At 38.3% G+C, this 19,598-nt stretch overlaps 4 protein-coding genes across 4 annotated transcripts; all 4 read left to right on the top strand.

Moving 5' to 3' along the window:
• The first annotated feature begins 7,001 nt into the window (after window positions 1-7,001).
• On the top strand, window positions 7,002-7,757 carry LOC133993400 (gamma-crystallin M3-like). The gene is made up of 3 exons (XM_062432328.1): window positions 7,002-7,019; window positions 7,125-7,367; window positions 7,485-7,757. Exons 1-3 carry the CDS (start codon window positions 7,005-7,007, stop codon window positions 7,755-7,757), a joined length of 531 nt encoding a protein of 176 aa, XP_062288312.1. The 5' UTR covers window positions 7,002-7,004.
• Window positions 7,758-10,280: 2,523 nt separating this feature from the next.
• LOC133993396 (gamma-crystallin M3-like) lies at window positions 10,281-11,065 on the top strand. The gene is made up of 3 exons (XM_062432324.1): window positions 10,281-10,319; window positions 10,431-10,673; window positions 10,790-11,065. The coding sequence occupies exons 1-3, from the start codon at window positions 10,293-10,295 to the stop codon at window positions 11,063-11,065; spliced, it is 546 nt and encodes a 181-aa protein (XP_062288308.1). The 5' UTR covers window positions 10,281-10,292.
• Window positions 11,066-15,080: 4,015 nt separating this feature from the next.
• Window positions 15,081-15,834, top strand: LOC133993397 (gamma-crystallin M3-like). Its single transcript, XM_062432325.1, has 3 exons — window positions 15,081-15,119; window positions 15,221-15,463; window positions 15,559-15,834. The coding sequence occupies exons 1-3, from the start codon at window positions 15,090-15,092 to the stop codon at window positions 15,832-15,834; spliced, it is 549 nt and encodes a 182-aa protein (XP_062288309.1). The 5' UTR covers window positions 15,081-15,089.
• A 2,375-nt stretch (window positions 15,835-18,209) lies between these two features.
• Window positions 18,210-19,124, top strand: LOC133993390 (gamma-crystallin M3-like). Its single transcript, XM_062432317.1, has 3 exons — window positions 18,210-18,221; window positions 18,488-18,730; window positions 18,849-19,124. Exons 1-3 carry the CDS (start codon window positions 18,210-18,212, stop codon window positions 19,122-19,124), a joined length of 531 nt encoding a protein of 176 aa, XP_062288301.1.
• Window positions 19,125-19,598: the final 474 nt, after the last annotated feature.

Consider the following 19,598-nt stretch of genomic DNA (forward strand, 5'->3'; position numbering starts at 1 on the left):
CCTTTGTTATCTCGGCTATTACAGATAAGTTAATGAAGCTAAGCTCCAGAAGTTAACGTTAGTTTAACGAAAGCCCTTTGGACAACAGCTAACAATGATGTACGATGACCAAAGTACAAAAACTAGAACAAAAAAGGGGCCAATGAACTCCCAGCAAACAAAGTGACATGATGAACAATGCAGCTAGGAGCTAAGGTTAGGATATATTTAGCTAACGTTAGAGATCTTAAAGATAACTTTATATTTCTTTCCAGCAAAGTGACAATATGTTGCCTCAAATACGATGTTGACTTACATTAGAACAGATGTAGACATCCATGTTAATTTTATTCACGTTGAGTTGATGTTGTGGTCTACCGCACAACTTTATCCAAAGAAGACACTTTTCTCGGTTGAGATGTGGCTTAAGAAAGGGTAAAAAAATACACCTCGTTGCCCAGCCTCTCAGGATACCTTGTGTCGGAGTTGCATGTGCCCCATGAACACCGTTTGACCACTTTTAAACTTCAAATCTCAGGAAAACGTAATAAAACCGAACAAAAACTGACTTTCTGCAATGCATTTCAATGGACGTCCGGGCAGAGAATGTCCAAGTGTATGGGAATGGGTATACGAACTGTGATTGGCTCATCGCGTTTGAGGGCGGGACTTAGCCATAGGTAAATTTGCATTCAAGAGACCGTAAGGAGTGCCTGTTCTACCACATTTATCCAATAGGTGGCAATGTGTCTATAGAAATTTTTCCAACCCACTTTAAATTAAACCACACCTACTTCCGCATGACGCAACTTTCAACGTAACCAACCGTCCCAAAATACATTGGGTCCTTTCAGACTACACTGTAACGGAGATCAGAGCGGAGATGAGCTCAACCAAAAACAGTCGCAATTTTCACAATGGGACTTTTAATAAATCACTTTATTAACATTTTTTATTTTTTCAGACAAGAAAGTAACTACTGTGAAAACCGGTGTATAAGTCGCACCTTTAACGCAATATTTTTTCATTTAAATGTGGGGTGTGTCTTATACAACGGTGGGTATTCAGTAAAATACAGCGAGAGGTTGGATCTCAATATTATAGATATGTAAAAGGCCGTCCACACTAAGAACGACAACTATAACAATAACTAATTTTTAACATAATAATGTTGACATTTATGAACTATAATTTCCTATAAACAGCGGTGTCAAGCACATGCACGCTCCAGCTGTTTCAGCAGCTTATGAAAATAGAATAATTGAAACTGGACAGAACAGCGCTGCCTCTATGCTCTGTACAGATATGACCAGCTTTACATAAATATAAATGTATTCTTTTATTAAGCGTCCTCCCGCTGTCAGGGAAAATGTTCGGGGTGCCATATGCAGTGATTTTCTCTTTTACCTGCAATGTGCTTATTGAAATAGGCTATATAATATAGCCTGGGATAAGTTACAAGTTTTATATTAGAGAGTGGGCTTGTTGTATTTTAGCATTGTGAGGCAAAATTGGTCCGTTTTGAACGGAAGACGTGCAGCAGCAGTAAATAAATCAATGCGCATATTTTTTTTAAACTGACGCGGTAATACAAACTAGCATGGGCACAGCCCATTTTTAATAACTTCCTTAAACAAATGAATGTATTATGGTGTATGCATGCATTCTGGCCTTTATATTTGTTATCATCTTTTCCTCCTTCGATTAGGGCCGGTCACCGGGTGGGAATCCCTCCTGATGACCTGTTACTCCAGGGGTAATCCCGGACCTCAACTTGTGTTAACACACTAGTCAGTTTGTGTAAAATAATGATAATTCATCTGAAGCACTAATTTAGAGGTTTCAGGATTTGAGCAGTAGGTAGCCAGACCTGGCTGGTGCAGAAATATCGAATTTATGAAGTAAACCTTCTGGTTGAGCTTGTCTCCGCTCTGATCTCCACTACAGCGCAGTCTGAACGGACCAAATTCATTTTGGGGCAGTCGGTTATGTTGGAGGTTGCGTAATGCGTACGTATGTGTGGTTTAATTTAAACTAGGCTGGAAAAAATCAAGAGACACACTGCCACCAGGCGGGGAGTTCCAGTCCTCTGAAATGAGGCGAACGCAGAAGTAACTTAAAACTGCATTCTATCAAAAGGCCATCAGGGGGCGACTGTTTTGGTGTCAAAAGGACTTCCGTCTCTATACAAGTCAATGGAGAATTCACCAACTTCTCACTTGATTTCTAACCTCAGTAAACGTTTTCAAAATGTGTTTATGGTCTCAATCGCTAGTTTAAAGCCTTCTTCAATGCAGTATGATGTTCATTTGTGAAATATTGGCCTCCCTGATTTTATATTTGACGATAAAGCAGAGTATGCATTAGGGCGTGGCTACGTCGTGATTGACAGGTTGATTGGTTCACAGGTCCAGGAGGGCGCCTCATGCCCCTCCTGATGCCCATATAAGTAGTATCCATGTTTTTATTTTTCCCAGCATGCACCTGAAATTTTCAAGATGGCGCTGCTCAGATCCGATACTATTGGCCTCCAAGCAGCAGTCCACAAACCAATGGGTGACGTCACGGATGTTACGTCCATTTCTTATATATAGTCTATGACTGCCACCTATTGATACGTGTGGTAGAACAGGCACTCCTTACGATCTCTTGAATGCAAATTGTTTTGTCACACTCCACCTGCGAGAATTGTGCCAAAAATCATGTGAGAAGGATAGAATAGATAAAATATATATTTATTGTCATTGCAAGTATACAACAAAACTCAGTTAGAGCAGTCCAATGCAGCATAAAAAATGTTTTAAAAAAAAGATATAAGAGACATAACACTAATACACACACGCACGAATCAAGCACATCTCGCCCATCCCCATGAACACATACACATTCATACCCATACACATAAAACTCTAAAATATAAATAAATAAACAAGGGGCAATGAGACACGACAGTATTCACAGTTCATTATTGCACAGTGTGTGTGTGTGTGTGTGTGATCTCTGCAGTCTGTCCACTGCTCTGGGGAAAAAACTATTCCGCACCCTATTTGTGCGTGTGATGGGGTTTCTCAGTGTGCCTGAGGGGAGGGTGGTAAAGACGGGGTTTCCAGGGTGTGAGGGGTACCTGTTTGAGGTGACCTGGACCTGCTCCCTGTAGGCAGTTTCAATGTTGTTGGTTATGAGTCCCACTATGGTTGTCATGGTTGTGACTCTGTGTCAGCCACAGGACAGATTTTTTTCAATTATATTGATGATATCTGCACACCTGCTTTTTCAAGTCAACCTTCTCATACATGAATGCAATAAAGACCAACGAGAGGAACCGATTGACACATAAAAACCTTGTAAACTGCCTGTGGATTAAAGTGGCCTCCTTATTACAAGACATTCAAAATCGTGACTGATGGGAGATGCCAGTTTTCACGTTAGGTGAGTATCCTACTAAGCCTGTCATTTTTTTATTTAATAACAAAATTGTGTTTTGAATATAGTTACTGAATGTCATCTAATTTGAATTCCCTAATGTAGCCTACTGTTTGCTCTGTCATTTCAGGAGCATAGGCCTATGCACCACCACCCATACCAAGCCATTTTCAAGCAGATTCTGCTTTTTGTTGTTCATAAACTGTTTTTCATAAAATGAAACAAAACTGTTTTGTATTATTGTTACTGTTCACATGTGTTGCTCTGTAGCTCACAGACACAACATTTTAAAAAGAAGACGTAAAAAATAACATTGAATGAATTACTGCTGTATTTTCTTTTCTACGTTGGCTGTTTCAGCACCAGGCGCTGTCCACCTTTTTTCATACCACACACCGCGTTTCAGCAAGGCACTGTCCACTACCTGTGGCCCACGGCCTGATTCGTGAATTAAATGTTTTAAATGAAATGTCTGTGTCTGTCATTCACTCTCAATATGAATAAAAGTATAATTAGCATTCTTCAGGTGGGGGTAGATTCTCTATTTGGACATTATAGCCTGTACGTGGGACTGTCAGTCCGATATTGTCAAATTAAACAAAAAAAAACAGTTCTGAAATCTGAAATGATCCAGCAGGCCAAATTTTTTTGCTGGCAGGCCAGCTAACATGTTTTCCACCTACTCACCTCCCAGACTTCTAAACCCAGTCTTGGAGGTAACTATTCCAGGTACATTAGACCTTTACTGCTAAGCAGTTCTCTGATGCATTTTCCTCTGCTATCATTAATGCTCCCCCTGCTGTTCTGGGCACTGAAGAACTAGTCACATTATTCAACTACAATTGCGCAACTACTTTCAACTCTATTGCTCCCTACAAAGTTAGAAAGCCAAAAATCAAACCTCAGCCCTGGTTAAACTCCTTAACTCATGCAGTTAGGCAGGAACACATGGAGAGCTGACTGAAAACAGAAAAAAGTCAAACTCCAAGTGTCTTACCAGCATCCGAAACTTTCTGACCAAATATCAAAGGTGTGTCAAAGCATAGAACAGATCTACAATATAATAATCATAAGGTCAGGTGTCCGGCAACTTGTAGGCTAGCTCCATTCATAAAAATGGCACCCAAAATTATGAAAAAGGACTTAATGAGCGCTGAGATTGAGGTCCTCCTCTCAGATATATAAGAACAGAAACACACACTATTTAGTAGCGTAAGTAGTGGAATCAAAAGTCCGGAGTGATGGGAGTAACAGTTGGGATAACCCAGGAGAAAAACAAGAGGACACCTGAAGTATAAGTACGAAACCAGGAATGTATTAATAACTGAGAAAATAATATCAAACTAATAAAAAAACATGATAGTTAGACAGGAGTACTATCTCAAAATGAGCATAAAAACACACAACAGCCACAATGCTGCCAGCTGGCAGCAGTTCTAGCTCTACTTGGAGCTTTGATGGCAAACAGGGCACAGCTGCAGCAATCAGTGGAGGAGGGGTAGGGCAGTACCTTGTAAAAGGGGAAAAAACCACGCCTGGTTGCTAGCACAGCTTCAACCTGTCCGTGGCCAGCCTGCTTCCCCAGGTAAGTAACGGTAGCCTTACCAATCTCACACATCAGCAAGCCGCTGGAAAACATCTCTCAAGCTGGAAATATGACTTTTCCAATCAATCGAGTAGACCACCACATCATCAAGGTAAATACTCCAGTGGCACATCCCGCAACGCATGCTGCACTATATGCGCTTGAAGGTGGTGGGGGCATTTCTCATGCCAAACCATAACTGTATAATGCATGAATGTCAAGGGTAAGAAACGTTGAAATATCAGAAGCTTGTGGGGTTAAAGGGACCTGCCAGTAATCTTTAATCAGATCTAACTTTGTGCTACACACTGCAGGACCAACACTGTCAATACAATCTTCCATGTGGGGCAAAGGGAATGAATCTGGCACCATAACTGCGTTAACTTTGAGAAAATCTGTACAGGAGCAAGGGATTCCATCAGACTTAGGGGCTAGTAAACATGGAGAACTTCAAAGACTACAGCTGGGCTTAGCAAGACTGTTTTTTACCTTAAAGTTAACCTCTTCTTTAAATGTTCTCTCTCTTTCTAGTAGATAGTGGCAAGCATACTGCTTAATGGTGGTGGCATTACCAACATCAATATCATACTATAACACATTAGTCTAAAACAGGGTCAGCACATCCTGTCGCTAAACTAGAGAGAGATATGACAGATGTTGATTTACACTACACAAAAACTATACACAATACAAACTATTACTTACTATATTAAAAGCCACCTAGAACAAAATTGAGTGCTTTACTTGCACATTACATACATATAGGGTGACCAGAATTGGAAACAGTACCAAATTATAAGCAGTTGTCCCGAATCCCAAATTCTGTCCTGTTTGTCCCAAAAATGAACTGTTAAGATAATAGTAACAGATCATATTAACAAGCTACATCAAAGCTGTCTGTATGCTGCCTTCGAGACTTGACTTGATTTGTGATTTGAAAGCCTAAAGACTCTATGTGACTTGAGACTTGAAGGCAAAAATGCTGAGGAGACCTGACTTGGTGGCAGTAAGACTGCAGTGATTGTTTTGGTTCTTTTGGAACACTAATAATTAATAACATAAGCACAACAAGCTATTGCTGTCAACCAAAAGAAAATGTAGAAGACACTAAATTCAAATAAGAGAACCCTTTCATTAAATTATTAATTAACCTGCTCTACATGAATTAATAGCTTAACAATTTTTTGTTGTTGTTAATGGACATATCATTTTGATTTACTGTGCCTCATGTACATCATTGGATAGTTACAAGAATGGCATTTTCTTAAATCATTTTTATCATTTTAATCTTTAAGCATTTTAACAATTTTTTTCATAATTTTCAGTAGCTTTGGAAACTGGGATCTTCACTGAAATAAAAATACAAATTAATTTGGTATTGAAAAATGTGTGGCTACTTATTATGATTTGTAATATATGTGATTAACTCAATTTTGACCGAAGAAAAATTAAAGACAAACATATTATTTTAAGTGAGGAGAATCAAGTGACACAACAACCTAACGTATCAAATCAACTGCTGGTTGTACATTGTGTTAACACTTTCCAGTTATTTTTTATCATATACATATACAAACAGCTGGATAAACAAGTTTTGTTTGCACAGATGTGCATTATAAACAGGCATGTCAGACTATTGTGGTCACACAAAAGGATACTCATGTCCATAAATTGTCCACTTACCAAACATACAGTGTGTGTGCCATACAGTGTGTTTTGTAATGTATAAAAGAGACTATTGTCTGTTACTCTGTATTGTAACTTCATTGCTCATTGTATTGACTTCCCTATGGAAAAATCCATTCTAAAGTCTTCTAGGGGATCCAGTCACATGGATATGTGACAAATGCCCCTGAGCAGTCTATAGGCCTCTATACCATGTTGCTGGGTCAGGGTTTTACACAATGGGAGCCACATATTCTTTGGGTTTGGTCAGGTATAAAAGTAACGGTTATAACAGGACCATCATTAGTGTAGCAGCAACGCAGTCCTCTGAGGAACTACCAACACAGCAACAATGAACATGGGCAAGGTAAGCATACTCACACCAACTATTTTTGATCTATTGGTAATTTGAAAACATATTGATGGGTTTTATTTTTTGGCTTAATCCCCCTTTGTGATTTACTTTGTTCAGATCATCTTCTACGAGGACAGGAACTTCCAGGGTCGTTCCTATGAGTGCATGAGCGACTGCTCTGATATGTCCTCCTACCTGAGCAGGTGCCACTCCTGCAGGGTTGAGAGCGGCTGCTTCATGGTTTACGACCGCCCCAACTACATGGGAAACCAGTACTTCATGAGGAGGGGCGAGTATGCTGACTACATGAGCATGATGGGAATGAGAGACTGCATCAGGTCTTGCCGTATGATCCCCATGGTAAGTGAAATATCATTGTGATTTGTTGTGTATACCATCTAATATAATACAAACCTGACATCTTTCTGACACTAGGCTGGTGTAAACTCTTAACTTAAACTGATTTTCATTTTACAGCACAGAGGCCAGTTCAGGATGAAGATCTACGAGAAGGAGAACTTCGGTGGTCAGAGCCACGAGCTGATGGATGACTGTGACAATATCCAGGACCGTTACCGCATGAATGACTGCCAGTCCTGCCACGTGATGGACGGCCACTGGCTGATGTACGAGCAGCCCAACTACAGAGGCAAGATGATGTACATGAGGCCCGGAGAGTACAGGAGCTTCAGGGACATGGGCATGAGCGGCATGAGGTTCATGAGCATGAAGCGTATCATGGACATGTAAAAATACTTGTTTAGAATATGTCTTTAAGCCAAAAATAAATAAAAACTTTTTTTTGAAAAAAATCTTTCCAGCTGTTGAGTCATTTCATATGAACTTAGTACATAATTAGGAAACTATGCCTTTTTTTATATGATCTGAGTTGCAAATTTCCCCATTGTGGGACTAATAAAGGAATAAAAGGAATATCTTAGGTATTACAGTTGGTATTAAGCCATTCCTTCTTTTTATTCTATCAGTATTTTTGGTTGTGAACACAGAAGACATTTTTATCAATAGGAATGTGGTCCTAGTCTAGACTAAAAAAATACATTTTGAGGTTTGGCCTGTAACCTAACTCGGATTAAAGTCATTATTTTAAAACATGCATATGATATCATCATAGAAGACACATGATAATGCTTTTAAGGATTACAGCAGCTAGCAAGACACCTGAGTGACTACTGTGGAATTGACATTAGATCGGGAAGTAACATCCATAGAGCATTCATAAATGCATAAAGGATTAGTTTAATCATTTTGCTGACCCTTTGACCTTTACTCTGGTGCCATCATCAGTTCAAAATTGCATCTCACATGTAACGTTGTTTATGTTGCTCAAAGGATAAATTTTTAAATGCTTTTGTCAACCAAATTTGAATTCAAGTTATAATAATTAATAGACCTATGAAATTTGCTGTGCACATTTATGACCCACCCATCAGGGAAATATTTATGCAATTTCATTTAAATTTGTTTTACAAACATTGCCCAACGTTACCAAATACCTTTAATAGGTATTGAATTAGTTTCAGACAGGGTGACTAAGAATATATATTATTTCATCCATGTTAAAATCAACATGTGCAGTTTGATTTATGTATTTGATTGTCTTGTAGTGTTTTGTGTTGGCAATGCATTTCTAGATTCCATGGATGAATATGCATTGTCAAATTGCTGATAATAAATTAGCTTTTGTTGCTTCAATTTGCTTGTGTATTCTTAAGGTGGAATGTGTTGGGCTTTTGGGTTCATTGCACCATTGTCAAGTCAGCTAAACTTCATTTATATAGCCCACAAACATTGCTTCACAGTCTTTACAATGAACAACACCCTGTACTCACACCCTGGATTCAAATGAGGAATATCTCACCAAAAAAAAAAGTTCTGAGTGGACACAAAGGAAGAAAACTCATGAAGAGCAAGAGAGACGGAATCCCTTTTCCTGGATGCAGATATACAATCAATGTCATATGTACAGAACAGCCAGAAATAATAATAACAATATGGAGAAACATCATTAAAATATTAGGTTAATAAAATGCATCACCTATGAAAAATTGTTGTGTTTGTCTTTCTTGCCCACTGTGGCTATAGCTGACTGCTCTCTGGCTCATTTGGTTTTATCCATGACATGACTAAAACAGATTGAAATAAAACTACAAAACAAATCAAAACAATAAATTACGTATTTATCTGTATCTTAAACAACATGCACAATAATTTATGTATGTCTTTCATATGTATTTTTTTACAGTCTGTTGCCACCAATGACATCAAGTCAAATCAAATTAATAACTTTGTACTTGGTGCATCTTTGTTGTTTTATTATCAGCATTCATCAACCTGGTAATACACAATCAGAACATTTCTCTGTGAGCTAGTTTCTTCGATGTGGCCATTGTGCTGAAATGTTTTTTACTGCCTCTGAATGTTTCAATAAAAAGAAAAAGATGTTTTGTCTGGGGAACCTACATCCATTTTCAACTCATCCTTTTATAAGTCACATTTCACTTTAAACCCTCTGTGTAGCAATCACAAGTAATATATAAACAATTAAACAAACGGTTTATAACACACTATAATGTAGTTATAAGCAGATATAAGTGTTGTGCATTTGGCAACGACTATAATTCATCCTGTGGGTACCCATAAGTGGTTGCTGGTTTATAAACAGATAATGAATGACAATATAGTAAAACACAGTTGTAATAACTAAAATATGTCTTTATAAAGGAGGAGTTCCAATTGCTAACAAATACTGTACATTAATAAACATTTGACCAGCTTACAATTAAATTATAGTGTAAGAAACATTCATTAAAGGTTTATATACTGCTTTTAAATGCTAAATAGGCAATATTATGAATCTGGTGTGTCGATATACATATAGAACAAGCTCACTAGTTCTTAATAATGCATATTTATAACATTGAATACAATAATCTCAAATCTAATAACCAAATACCGAAAAGTGATGCACCATACAGGTCATACGCAGTTCTTGTCAGTCACATGAGCTAACCTATTTACACCTAACAAGCCCTGTTAAAAATGCTTTATGTACTGAGAGAAAAGGCCTTTCTAAAAACTGTACCCAGTCCCAGTGAAAATGTGGAAATAACCTCAGCATACTCTAGGCCTCTATAGCAAGTTGCTGAGCAAGGGGTTCTCTGAGGGGGGCCACTGATTCTTTACGTTCTGTGAGGTATAAAAGGAAAGGGTTAAACCATAGGAAGGCAGTTCAGTAGCAACAGCAACAACTCATCTACAGCCAACATGAGCAACATGAACATGAGGGGCAAGGTACTTTAAAAAAAAAAAGTTGTATTAAGCTGGAATTACTATTTATAGAATTATGTCACCATATTCAACTTGTTGCTTTTTCCTAACCATTACGATTCACTCTTTTGGCAGATCATCTTCTACGAGGACAGGAACTTCCAGGGTCGTTCCTATGAGTGCATGAGCGACTGCTCTGATATGACCTCCTACCTGAGCAAGTGCCACTCCTGCAGGGTTGAGAGCGGTTGCTTCATGGTCTACGACCGCCCCAACTACATGGGAAACCAGTACTTCATGAGGAGGGGCGAGTATGCTGACTACATGAGCATGATGGGAATGAGAGACTGCATCAGGTCTTGCCGTATGATCCCCATGGTAAGTGTAATATCATTGTGATTTGTTGTGTATACCATCTGATATAATACAAACCTACATCTTTCTGACACTGAGCTGGTGTAAACTCTTAACTTAAACTGATTTTCATATTACAGCACAGAGGCCAGTTCAGGATGAAGATCTTCGAGAGGGAGAACTTCGGTGGTCAGAGTCACGAGCTGATGGAGGACTGTGACAACATCATGGACCGTTACCGCATGAACGACTGCCAGTCCTGCCACGTGATGGACGGCCACTGGCTGATGTACGAGCAGCCCAACTTCAGAGGCAAGATGATGTACATGAGGCCCGGAGAGTACAGGAGCTTCAGGGACATGGGCATGAGTGGCATGAGGTTCATGAGCATGAGGCGTATCATGGATTCTTGCTAAATGTTTACTGAATGTATCAAATGCCACTAAATAAAGTGTTTCCTGCACTGTTTTAAACTGTTGTCCAACTGTCACAATTATTAATAATTATATAAATATAAATATATAATAGTATGAACAAAAGTATATAATGGGTGTTTTTCATTTTGAAATGTCTTACATCTGGTGAGATATTTAGCTCTACATTTTACTGCAATACCACAGACAAACAAGGCCTATCTCACCATTTATTTTGACAGGAATTCATATTAACTATTAAATAAAACATTTAAAGATGAAATTGAATGAAATCAAAAGGCTTTGACTTCACAAATTCAAGTAACAATTATTACATATTCCAGTCTTTACACACAAGGAATCATGTCATGTTGTCATACAGTGTAAAAGGTAACTGGGCTGTCAAGCATAATTCATAAAGTGCGGTAATGCTTAAGTTACCATACAAATAAACAAAATTTATATATTTAAAATTTATTACATATATATCAGTGGTGGATTGCAACTGTTGCTGATAAATTTGAGTCCCTCCATTATTACTCGAGTGGCAGAAAAAGTATTTCAAGCTTTCCCATTTGTCTTTGCTGGGAATGCTTCATGACATTATGTCCATGACTGGCAGTCAGTTTCAAATCCTGAGTGAACATCACAATATGAAACATGGGAGGTGCTTTGGACATCAGTGCTAATGCAGAGGTATATTTGTGGCCAATACGTGATGTTGCTAATGGTAGCCAGTTATGCTATATAATGGTTGTTTATGCAACACTTTAGAATTTTAGACCTCAACCATTACTCACTGTGCCTTGTCTTGCTGTTCGTTTGTCATTGTATATTGTACAGGTTAAAATACAGCTACCAGGGTTGAGCCGAATATTCGGACGAAACAAATATCCAAGCTTGTGATAGGCCAGGCAGACACACACAGAGCTCCTCCCCTTTACAGAGCCTATACAAAGCTAATTTGCTGCTGCGCCACACAACACAATCTCACCAGTGTCAAAGCCACTTTGTCCACAGGGGTTAACAGCTTGCGACTCTCACGGCTTCTACATTGGTTTCTTTGGCATTTTATTTCATACTAATGTAGCGGCCAGTTGTCAAAATTACATCACCGCCCACCCGTCAAGATTTCATTCATGTTTCCCACAGTTAACACCCACCACCTTCCAATACTCCAATCACAACCCCACAAAAAAAACTCCACAGCGTGAAACCAACTTCAGGGAAGTCTATTAGTGTGTCTCAGAGCAGATCACAAAAAGTCTGTTTCATTGTAGCCAACTGCGGAGCCAGTTGGAGTTAAAATGTAAAACTGGTAAAAGTTGTAAACTGGATGGAACTGTATGGTTTGGGGATTGTAGGGAAACAAAACAGACAATTTTACTGGATTGAAGGATTAAGACTATGGGACGAGTCTTTCACATAAACACTAACACATATATTGCTTTGCTTGCTTGATTTAACACACCATTTGAAACTGAATGGAGTTGTGGTCTATTTGTTTTTGCTGGTTTTTGGTGATGTACATTTCGTTGCTGTTTGCTTTATTGATTTGTATGGTTTGACGGAGCTGTTTCCTTTCTATTTTATAATTATTATTAATTATTTTTCAGAGGATGCACTGACTGGCACCCCTCCGTCAAACCCACTGTCAAACCCACTACACCTCTTAATACAGCATGTGATGCTTTAATTGGTTCACTGAAGTTTATTCATTCTAGATTATAAAAAAAAACTTGAACTGTATAGTTATCTTACTCGTGATCAAAAACTTGATCACATTGATCTAAAGCTCAATTCTGAGGCTACTGTGTGAATAATTTTCTTATAAAAAATAAATGTAGCAACTTCTGATCAACCCATAGCCATTTCAGGCTTAAAATACCATCATCGATACCAAATTATGGTTAGACCACGCTGAAGACTTGCCCACTTGGAATGGGCTGGACAGCTTTGGTGTGCCATCCCCACCACCTACAACCGCCCAGTGCTCCCCCTGTTGGTTATTTTCTGTCTCTACTATCCTACTTATCTGCAACAACAGGGTGTACTGTCCCGGGAGGCCTTGGTGTGGAATTAAAACCTACAACCTACATCAGCTGTGCACCTGCCCCTATGCTGGCAGATCTGAGTAATACATCAAAATAAATTAACCATCGGAATACGAGGTCACTTTTTAATGAATCATTCATATTTAATGATCTGATTATCTCCAATAGCTTGGACTGTCTTATGGTAACTGAGTGCGACCCCATATCTACCTCAGTGATGTCTAGGTCATAGTCGTTGGTCCCACAGATTCTACCAGTTGCTTCACAGTAAGTTTGGTTTCTTGACCAAAAACATTCAATCCACCACAAATCTTTGAGTTATTTTTGAAGCATCTCTCTTCTTCATCTCTGTTTTGGTGCCCAAGTGAAATATTTAGTCAAGTCATACATTTTTCAACTCCAAAAATGTTCAAATCAGATAATTCCTGTCTCCTACTGATTTACCTAAGATTATGTATGCATTTACTTTCTCCTGCCTCAACTACCTAATGTAATGCACTTTACGCCAGCATTAGCATCAGCATCAGAGCTCCCTTCACTGGTTCCAACTGGAACAGAAGGCTGCTGCCCTGGCACTAAAAGAGGACCCACAGGACAGACTCCAGATGTCCCAACAAGTGTCCTGCGGAAAGAACAAGTGCCAAGCATGAAACTTTAAGTGGGAAACCTGGGGGCTGCACAGGGGTGGAGCAAAAAGCCTAAGGTGGTAGGCCTGGGGCTTGGACAGGGGAAAAGCAGGAGAACTCAGGCTGGAAGGTTGGACAGATGGGCGATATCATTCATGAGGCCACCTCATGAAAACTGTCAAAAGATCAGTCATGCATGCCTACAAAGGGCCATTCTGTTCCGTTATCTTTGTCACTAAGGTTGTTCCATGGATTGTTCATGTTTTCACTTTTTTCAGATCGGACTGTAGCTTGAATATGTACAGGTGTATTTGAGAAGTTGATATTTTGAATAAAGAATGAGAAAAACAAGTCCTACCACAACTGTTTCTGTACATAGTCTCCAGAGCCAACAGAAGTCTTCTTCCAGAAACTAACCAATCAGAACAGAGTGGGCTCATCAAGAGTGGGGCCTTAAAAAACAGCCTGTTTCAGACTCTGGCTGAACTGAGGAGCAGTTTTTTTAAAGCATAAATTATGCAAACATATTCCAGTAAATACCCAGAACAAAAAATATAGACCCGAAAATGTGCATGATATGTCCCCTTTAAAAAAATGATGATGAAATGAAGAAAAGATCTTGTCACCACTGTGACAACACATATATCACATTTAGAAAATAAATGGGCAAATAAATACAACAAATTGAGAAACACATTCACAACATATTCATGGCATAAAAAATGCACTGCAAATACATAAAATACAAGAAAATACAAAACACAACATAAACTGATTTTCAACACTGATAATCACACTAGGAAGAAGTAAAATGCTATAGGTGTACAGCTAATATGTCCACTAATATTAGAATCATGCAGTGTTAAAAATAAAATAAACACCACTACTACCACTACCACAACTACACAACACAAAATATCTTTGTGTTATTACTAGTAATAAAATGAATTGAAATAAATATTTATTTTTTGACTCCAAATAATTAATCAATAATAAATTGAGAAATTAAATAGTGTTCACTGAATGGCTCTTTCGTTTTTGAATTCTTGTTTAAACTTCTTTATTCCGATATCAAATCCACCTCAGATTCATAGTGATGCAATGAACGGTTTGAACTCCAGCTGTAAATTATGGTGCACAATGAAATACAGCACCTATTATTATTGTTATTCTGTGACTATACGATAGGGCCTCCACAGTGCTCCATACCATGTTGCTTCGTCAGGGGTTTACACAATGGGGCCCACTGACTCTGTAGGATTCGTTCAGGTATAAAAGCAAGGGTTAAACCAAACAGGACAGCAGTGCAGCAGTAGCAACAGCAACAGCAGCAGCTCACCTACAAGAATGTCCACCACTGACATGAGCATGGGCAAGGTAAGATTCAGAATATATTTTTAAAGAAATTATGTCATGAATATGATTTGCTAGATTAAATTGTGTTCCTCCCTCTAAATAAATACATCAACATTTTTCAGATCATCTTCTACGAGGACAGGAACTTCCAGGGTCGTTCCTATGAGTGCATGAGCGATTGCGCTGATATGTCCTCCTACCTGAGCAGGTGTCACTCCTGCAGGGTTGAGAGCGGCTGCTTCATGGTCTACGACCGCCCCAACTACATGGGAAACCAGTACTTCATGAGGAGGGGCGAGTACGCTGACTACATGAGCATGATGGGAATGAGTGGTGGTATCAGGTCTTGCCGCATGATCCCCATGGTAAGTATAAAGCAGCATGTCATACTGTAGTTTTACAAATGTCCTCCACAACATTAGATTCAAGACATTAATTATTTTTTATCCTCTCCAAACAGCACAGAGGCCAGTTCAGGATGAAGATCTTCGAGAGGGAGAACTTCGGTGGTCAGAGTCACGAGCTGATGGAGGACTGTGACAACATCATGGACCGTTACCGCATGAACGACTGCCAGTCCTGTCACGTGATGGACGGCCACTGGCTGATGTACGAGCAGCCCAACTTCAGAGGCAAGATGATGTACATGAGGCCCGGAGAGCACAGGAGCTTCAGGGACATGGGCATGAGCGGCACAAGGTTCATGAGCATGAGGCGCATCATGGATATGTGCTAGACCTATTCATTTTGAAATAAAAAATGAAAGATAATTCAAATATTCAGACTGTGGCTTTTTTTCCAGTTTTACATGATCAATGGTTTTGGGCAATACACTGAAAGAACAAAGAGATTACACGGTCAAATTATATTGTGATACAAAGAGGTGACCAAACAAGTTCACATCTAAAAAAATCCAACGTCTTTCAATTTCTTTTAACTTTTCTTTCATATAGTCATATGACATCACAGGCACAACACCCTGTACAAACATACATTATCACATAGACATTGAAGAGTAAACACATGAATTAAATATCCTATTAAAAAAAGGAACCTTAGCATTACATGAAACATAATGCACCAAAAGTACTTCATCACGTTAGAAATCTGATATTTTTAACCAATGTGGCTATTACATTTATAAGTTTACACAAATCAAAATCAAGCAAATCAGAATTAAATCATACAGTCATCAGAAACCTCATACAGAATTATTAATTGTGTTACAGGTTATGAAGCTTTTAAGAAATACATTCACAACTCAAATACACCATATGAACTCTATTGTTCACAATGCAATACATTTGTGACATCCACACTGATTTCAGGACATCTTTCCAAAGGACTGCAGCGGAGACTCATCTCGCTGGCAGACACTGACATATGTACAGAAATGCAGATTCATTTGTGTTATCCTTATAAATCAATCAAGACCAGGTACTTATGAACCACCATGTCTTGAGATGTATTAACTCACCTAAAGCAGTAGCTGTCAACCCTGTGTTACTATTTTTCATTTGCTATCTAAATGTTGTTATATTGTTGTCTGACCCTCAATATAAAGACAATACAGCTACTACTACTACTACACACTTTATAAAATCATACAATTTATTTTTCAAGACAGACCTGGCCAAGATGTCACCATAAACTATAATAAATACAATAGTGAAAAAGTACAATAACAGGTTTCATAGATTTAAGATGCATAAACGTGTTTTCAAAGCTATTTAAAAGGTAAAAACAATACATTTAGATAGACAGTGTACTATTTACTGTGTCTGCTTTTTTGTGATGACGTTTTGATCTCCATGGGAAACTATTGTACTCTCACCCTCTCCCTATAGAGCTGCTGATGCTGTGAACTCACTGCTTTGCAGACAGCTGTATTGGACTCCTATTTTCAACACAGTTGAGCCCTTTGGCCTTAATGAAGAGCTGAATTTGTCATGCTTCCTCTAATTTGCAATGGCTGTTTACTGCAGCATATGTACCTCTTGTGCTTGGTTACATGTAACTAAGAGATATATGTATATTCTTGTTTTTATTTATTGTTATCAGTGTATGGGTGTGGCACCCGGACATTCCCTTTAGCAATTCCTGCCTTTGTATTCAATAAATTCTTGTTCCACCGTCAACTCAATGACAACTGTACTCCTATACTAGGTTGACTGTATATGTCTATATGTATACAGTATATGCCTCTTTTACTCAGATGAAAACATAGTAGTGTTGAAACTATTAAAGGACTCAAATCAATCAATGTGCAATGGTTTTTTTCTCTCTGAATCATTATAGCCCATATGCTGCACACACACAGACAAAATCATTTATTTGTTTTTTTTCCAACTTGTAAAATTAGAGTCAGTAAAAATAAAACGTGTGGTGAGGTAGAAACCCACTATGGGCTTATTTTAAAGTCTCACCTATAAGGGATACAACACAATAACAATGCAAAGTAAAATATGAAAATAAACATAAATATCATCAACCTTATTAATATGACATACAAAAAATAAAGCAGAAGTTAAATAATAACACAAATACACAGTGTAATGTAAAAAGGATGTTGAATTGTATTGCAAATGTAGACTAACATCAATCATCAAACAAAGTTGACTCTAACACACTGTACTTATGCAAACACCTGATTGCCTCATGTACATATTAGGTTTCTGCAGAAGAATATATATAACACAAGCAGATAATATGTGATAAAACAAATACTGAAGCATGCTGCAACTTAAACAGGTAATTGCTTCTGCCTGCACATAATTATACCACCCCTCCTTTAAATAACTGAAACACCTTTATGAGAAATAATAAGATAATGTATGGTTATGGTGACCATGGTTAAATAAGTTTTATAATATTAAAAGTAATCAGAAGTGTAAATGACGGAGGTCATTTGATCTAGAATGATAGAGCCTGTGAGAGGATGCATAATAGCTTTCCCATCAGCATTCACAAACAGAGGGACTAACCTTGCATGCTGCTGACTCATGGCTTTCATACAATAGTGCCATTGATTGTTTGGATGTCACGTTAGGTATAAAATAGGCTTAAATCCAGGATAGGATTGCTATTGCATCACCCAATATATCAGTCACCATGCACGGCAAGGTAGGAGTTGGAGATGTTTTGCTTTCATTATATTTGCTACATTTTGACTGATTGTTGTTTCTTTTATAATCTTTGTACTCTTCTTGTTCATTGCTTCATTATATTTATTTGCTGTATTATGCTAAATTTAAGCATATGTATGCATTCTTTTGGCACTAGATCACTTAGATGATAAATCAGTAATGATAATGATAATTTACATTGAGATTGGTTATCATCCATCATTATGAATGATGCTGAAATAAGGTTGCTCTGTTGGTTTCCAGATCATCTTCTACGAGGACAAGAACTTCCAGGGTCGCTCCTATGAGACCGGCAGCGACTGTGCTGATATGTCCTCCCATCTGAGCAGGTGCCATTCCTGCAAGGTGGAGAGCGGCTGCTTCATGATCTATGACCGTCCCAACTACATGGGTCAGCAGTATTTCCTGAGGAGAGGAGAGTACTCTGACTACCAGCGTATGATGGGTTTTGGTGACTGCATCAGGTCCTGTCGTATGATCCCAATGGTATGACACTTTTACTATATATCTCATATATCGAACATGCTCAGAGGTGCTAAATGTCATGGTACAGTCACAGAGCCCATCAAAATGACAAGTTTATATTTACATTTTCTCTAAACAGCACAAAGGATCCTATAGAATTAGGCTCTACGAGATGGAGAACTTTGGAGGTCAGATGCAGGAGCTGATGGACGACTGTGACAACATCCAGGACCGCTACCGCATGTCCGATTGCCAGTCTTGCAATGTGATGGATGGCCACTGGCTGATGTACGAGCAGCCCCACTACAAAGGCAAAATGATGTACCTGAGGCCCGGAGAGTACAGGAGCTTCAGGGACATGGGATACGATGGAATGAGATTCAGCTCTATCAGACACATCAATGATTCCTGTTAAAAAAGAAAAAAAAAGAATCAGGCCTCAGAAATAAAACAATTTCCATATTTGACATGGCATATGGTTTTTCATCTTGGTAATATATTGATTTGATCGCACTGTGGTTGTATATGTCTAATCTGAATGCATGATAGAGATGTGGATCTAAACGATTGTTGTTGCTAATTGATTGGTTCAGATGTACATAAGAGGAAGAGCCTCATAAATTATTCATTCATAAATGATTGCCTCATTTTAAATTACCCTAACCGTCTTTCAGTATTGATATGATTATGAAATATAAATAACTTTATGTTTTAATTTTAATGTTTATCACTTGACAGAAGTTGGCATATGAGAAAAGTAGCTTTTTTCGTCTTCTGTAGATTCAAGTAAATGTATGGTTAGCAAAATGCATTGATGATGGAAAAAAGAGTGGTAGCTCTACTCTACTATAATAATAATAATAATAATAATAATAATAATAATAATAAT

The sequence above is a fragment of the Scomber scombrus genome, chromosome 13 (genome assembly GCF_963691925.1).
Source record: "Scomber scombrus chromosome 13, fScoSco1.1, whole genome shotgun sequence".
Lineage (NCBI taxonomy): Eukaryota > Metazoa > Chordata > Actinopteri > Scombriformes > Scombridae > Scomber > Scomber scombrus.

Bases quoted from the DNA above. Each gene is read 5' to 3' on its own strand.
- LOC133993400 (XM_062432328.1), top strand. The intron at 7,368-7,484 runs GTAAGTGAAATA...TTCATTTTACAG, and splicing joins CTTGCCGTATGATCCCCATG to CACAGAGGCCAGTTCAGGAT.
- LOC133993396 (XM_062432324.1), top strand. From the start codon at position 10,293: ATGAGCAACATGAACATGAGGGGCAAG. The intron at 10,320-10,430 runs GTACTTTAAAAA...CTCTTTTGGCAG, and splicing joins ACATGAACATGAGGGGCAAG to ATCATCTTCTACGAGGACAG. The intron at 10,674-10,789 runs GTAAGTGTAATA...TTCATATTACAG, and splicing joins CTTGCCGTATGATCCCCATG to CACAGAGGCCAGTTCAGGAT.
- LOC133993397 (XM_062432325.1), top strand. From the start codon at position 15,090: ATGTCCACCACTGACATGAGCATGGGCAAG. The intron at 15,120-15,220 runs GTAAGATTCAGA...AACATTTTTCAG, and splicing joins CTGACATGAGCATGGGCAAG to ATCATCTTCTACGAGGACAG. The intron at 15,464-15,558 runs GTAAGTATAAAG...CTCTCCAAACAG, and splicing joins CTTGCCGCATGATCCCCATG to CACAGAGGCCAGTTCAGGAT.
- LOC133993390 (XM_062432317.1), top strand. The intron at 18,731-18,848 runs GTATGACACTTT...TTCTCTAAACAG, and splicing joins CCTGTCGTATGATCCCAATG to CACAAAGGATCCTATAGAAT.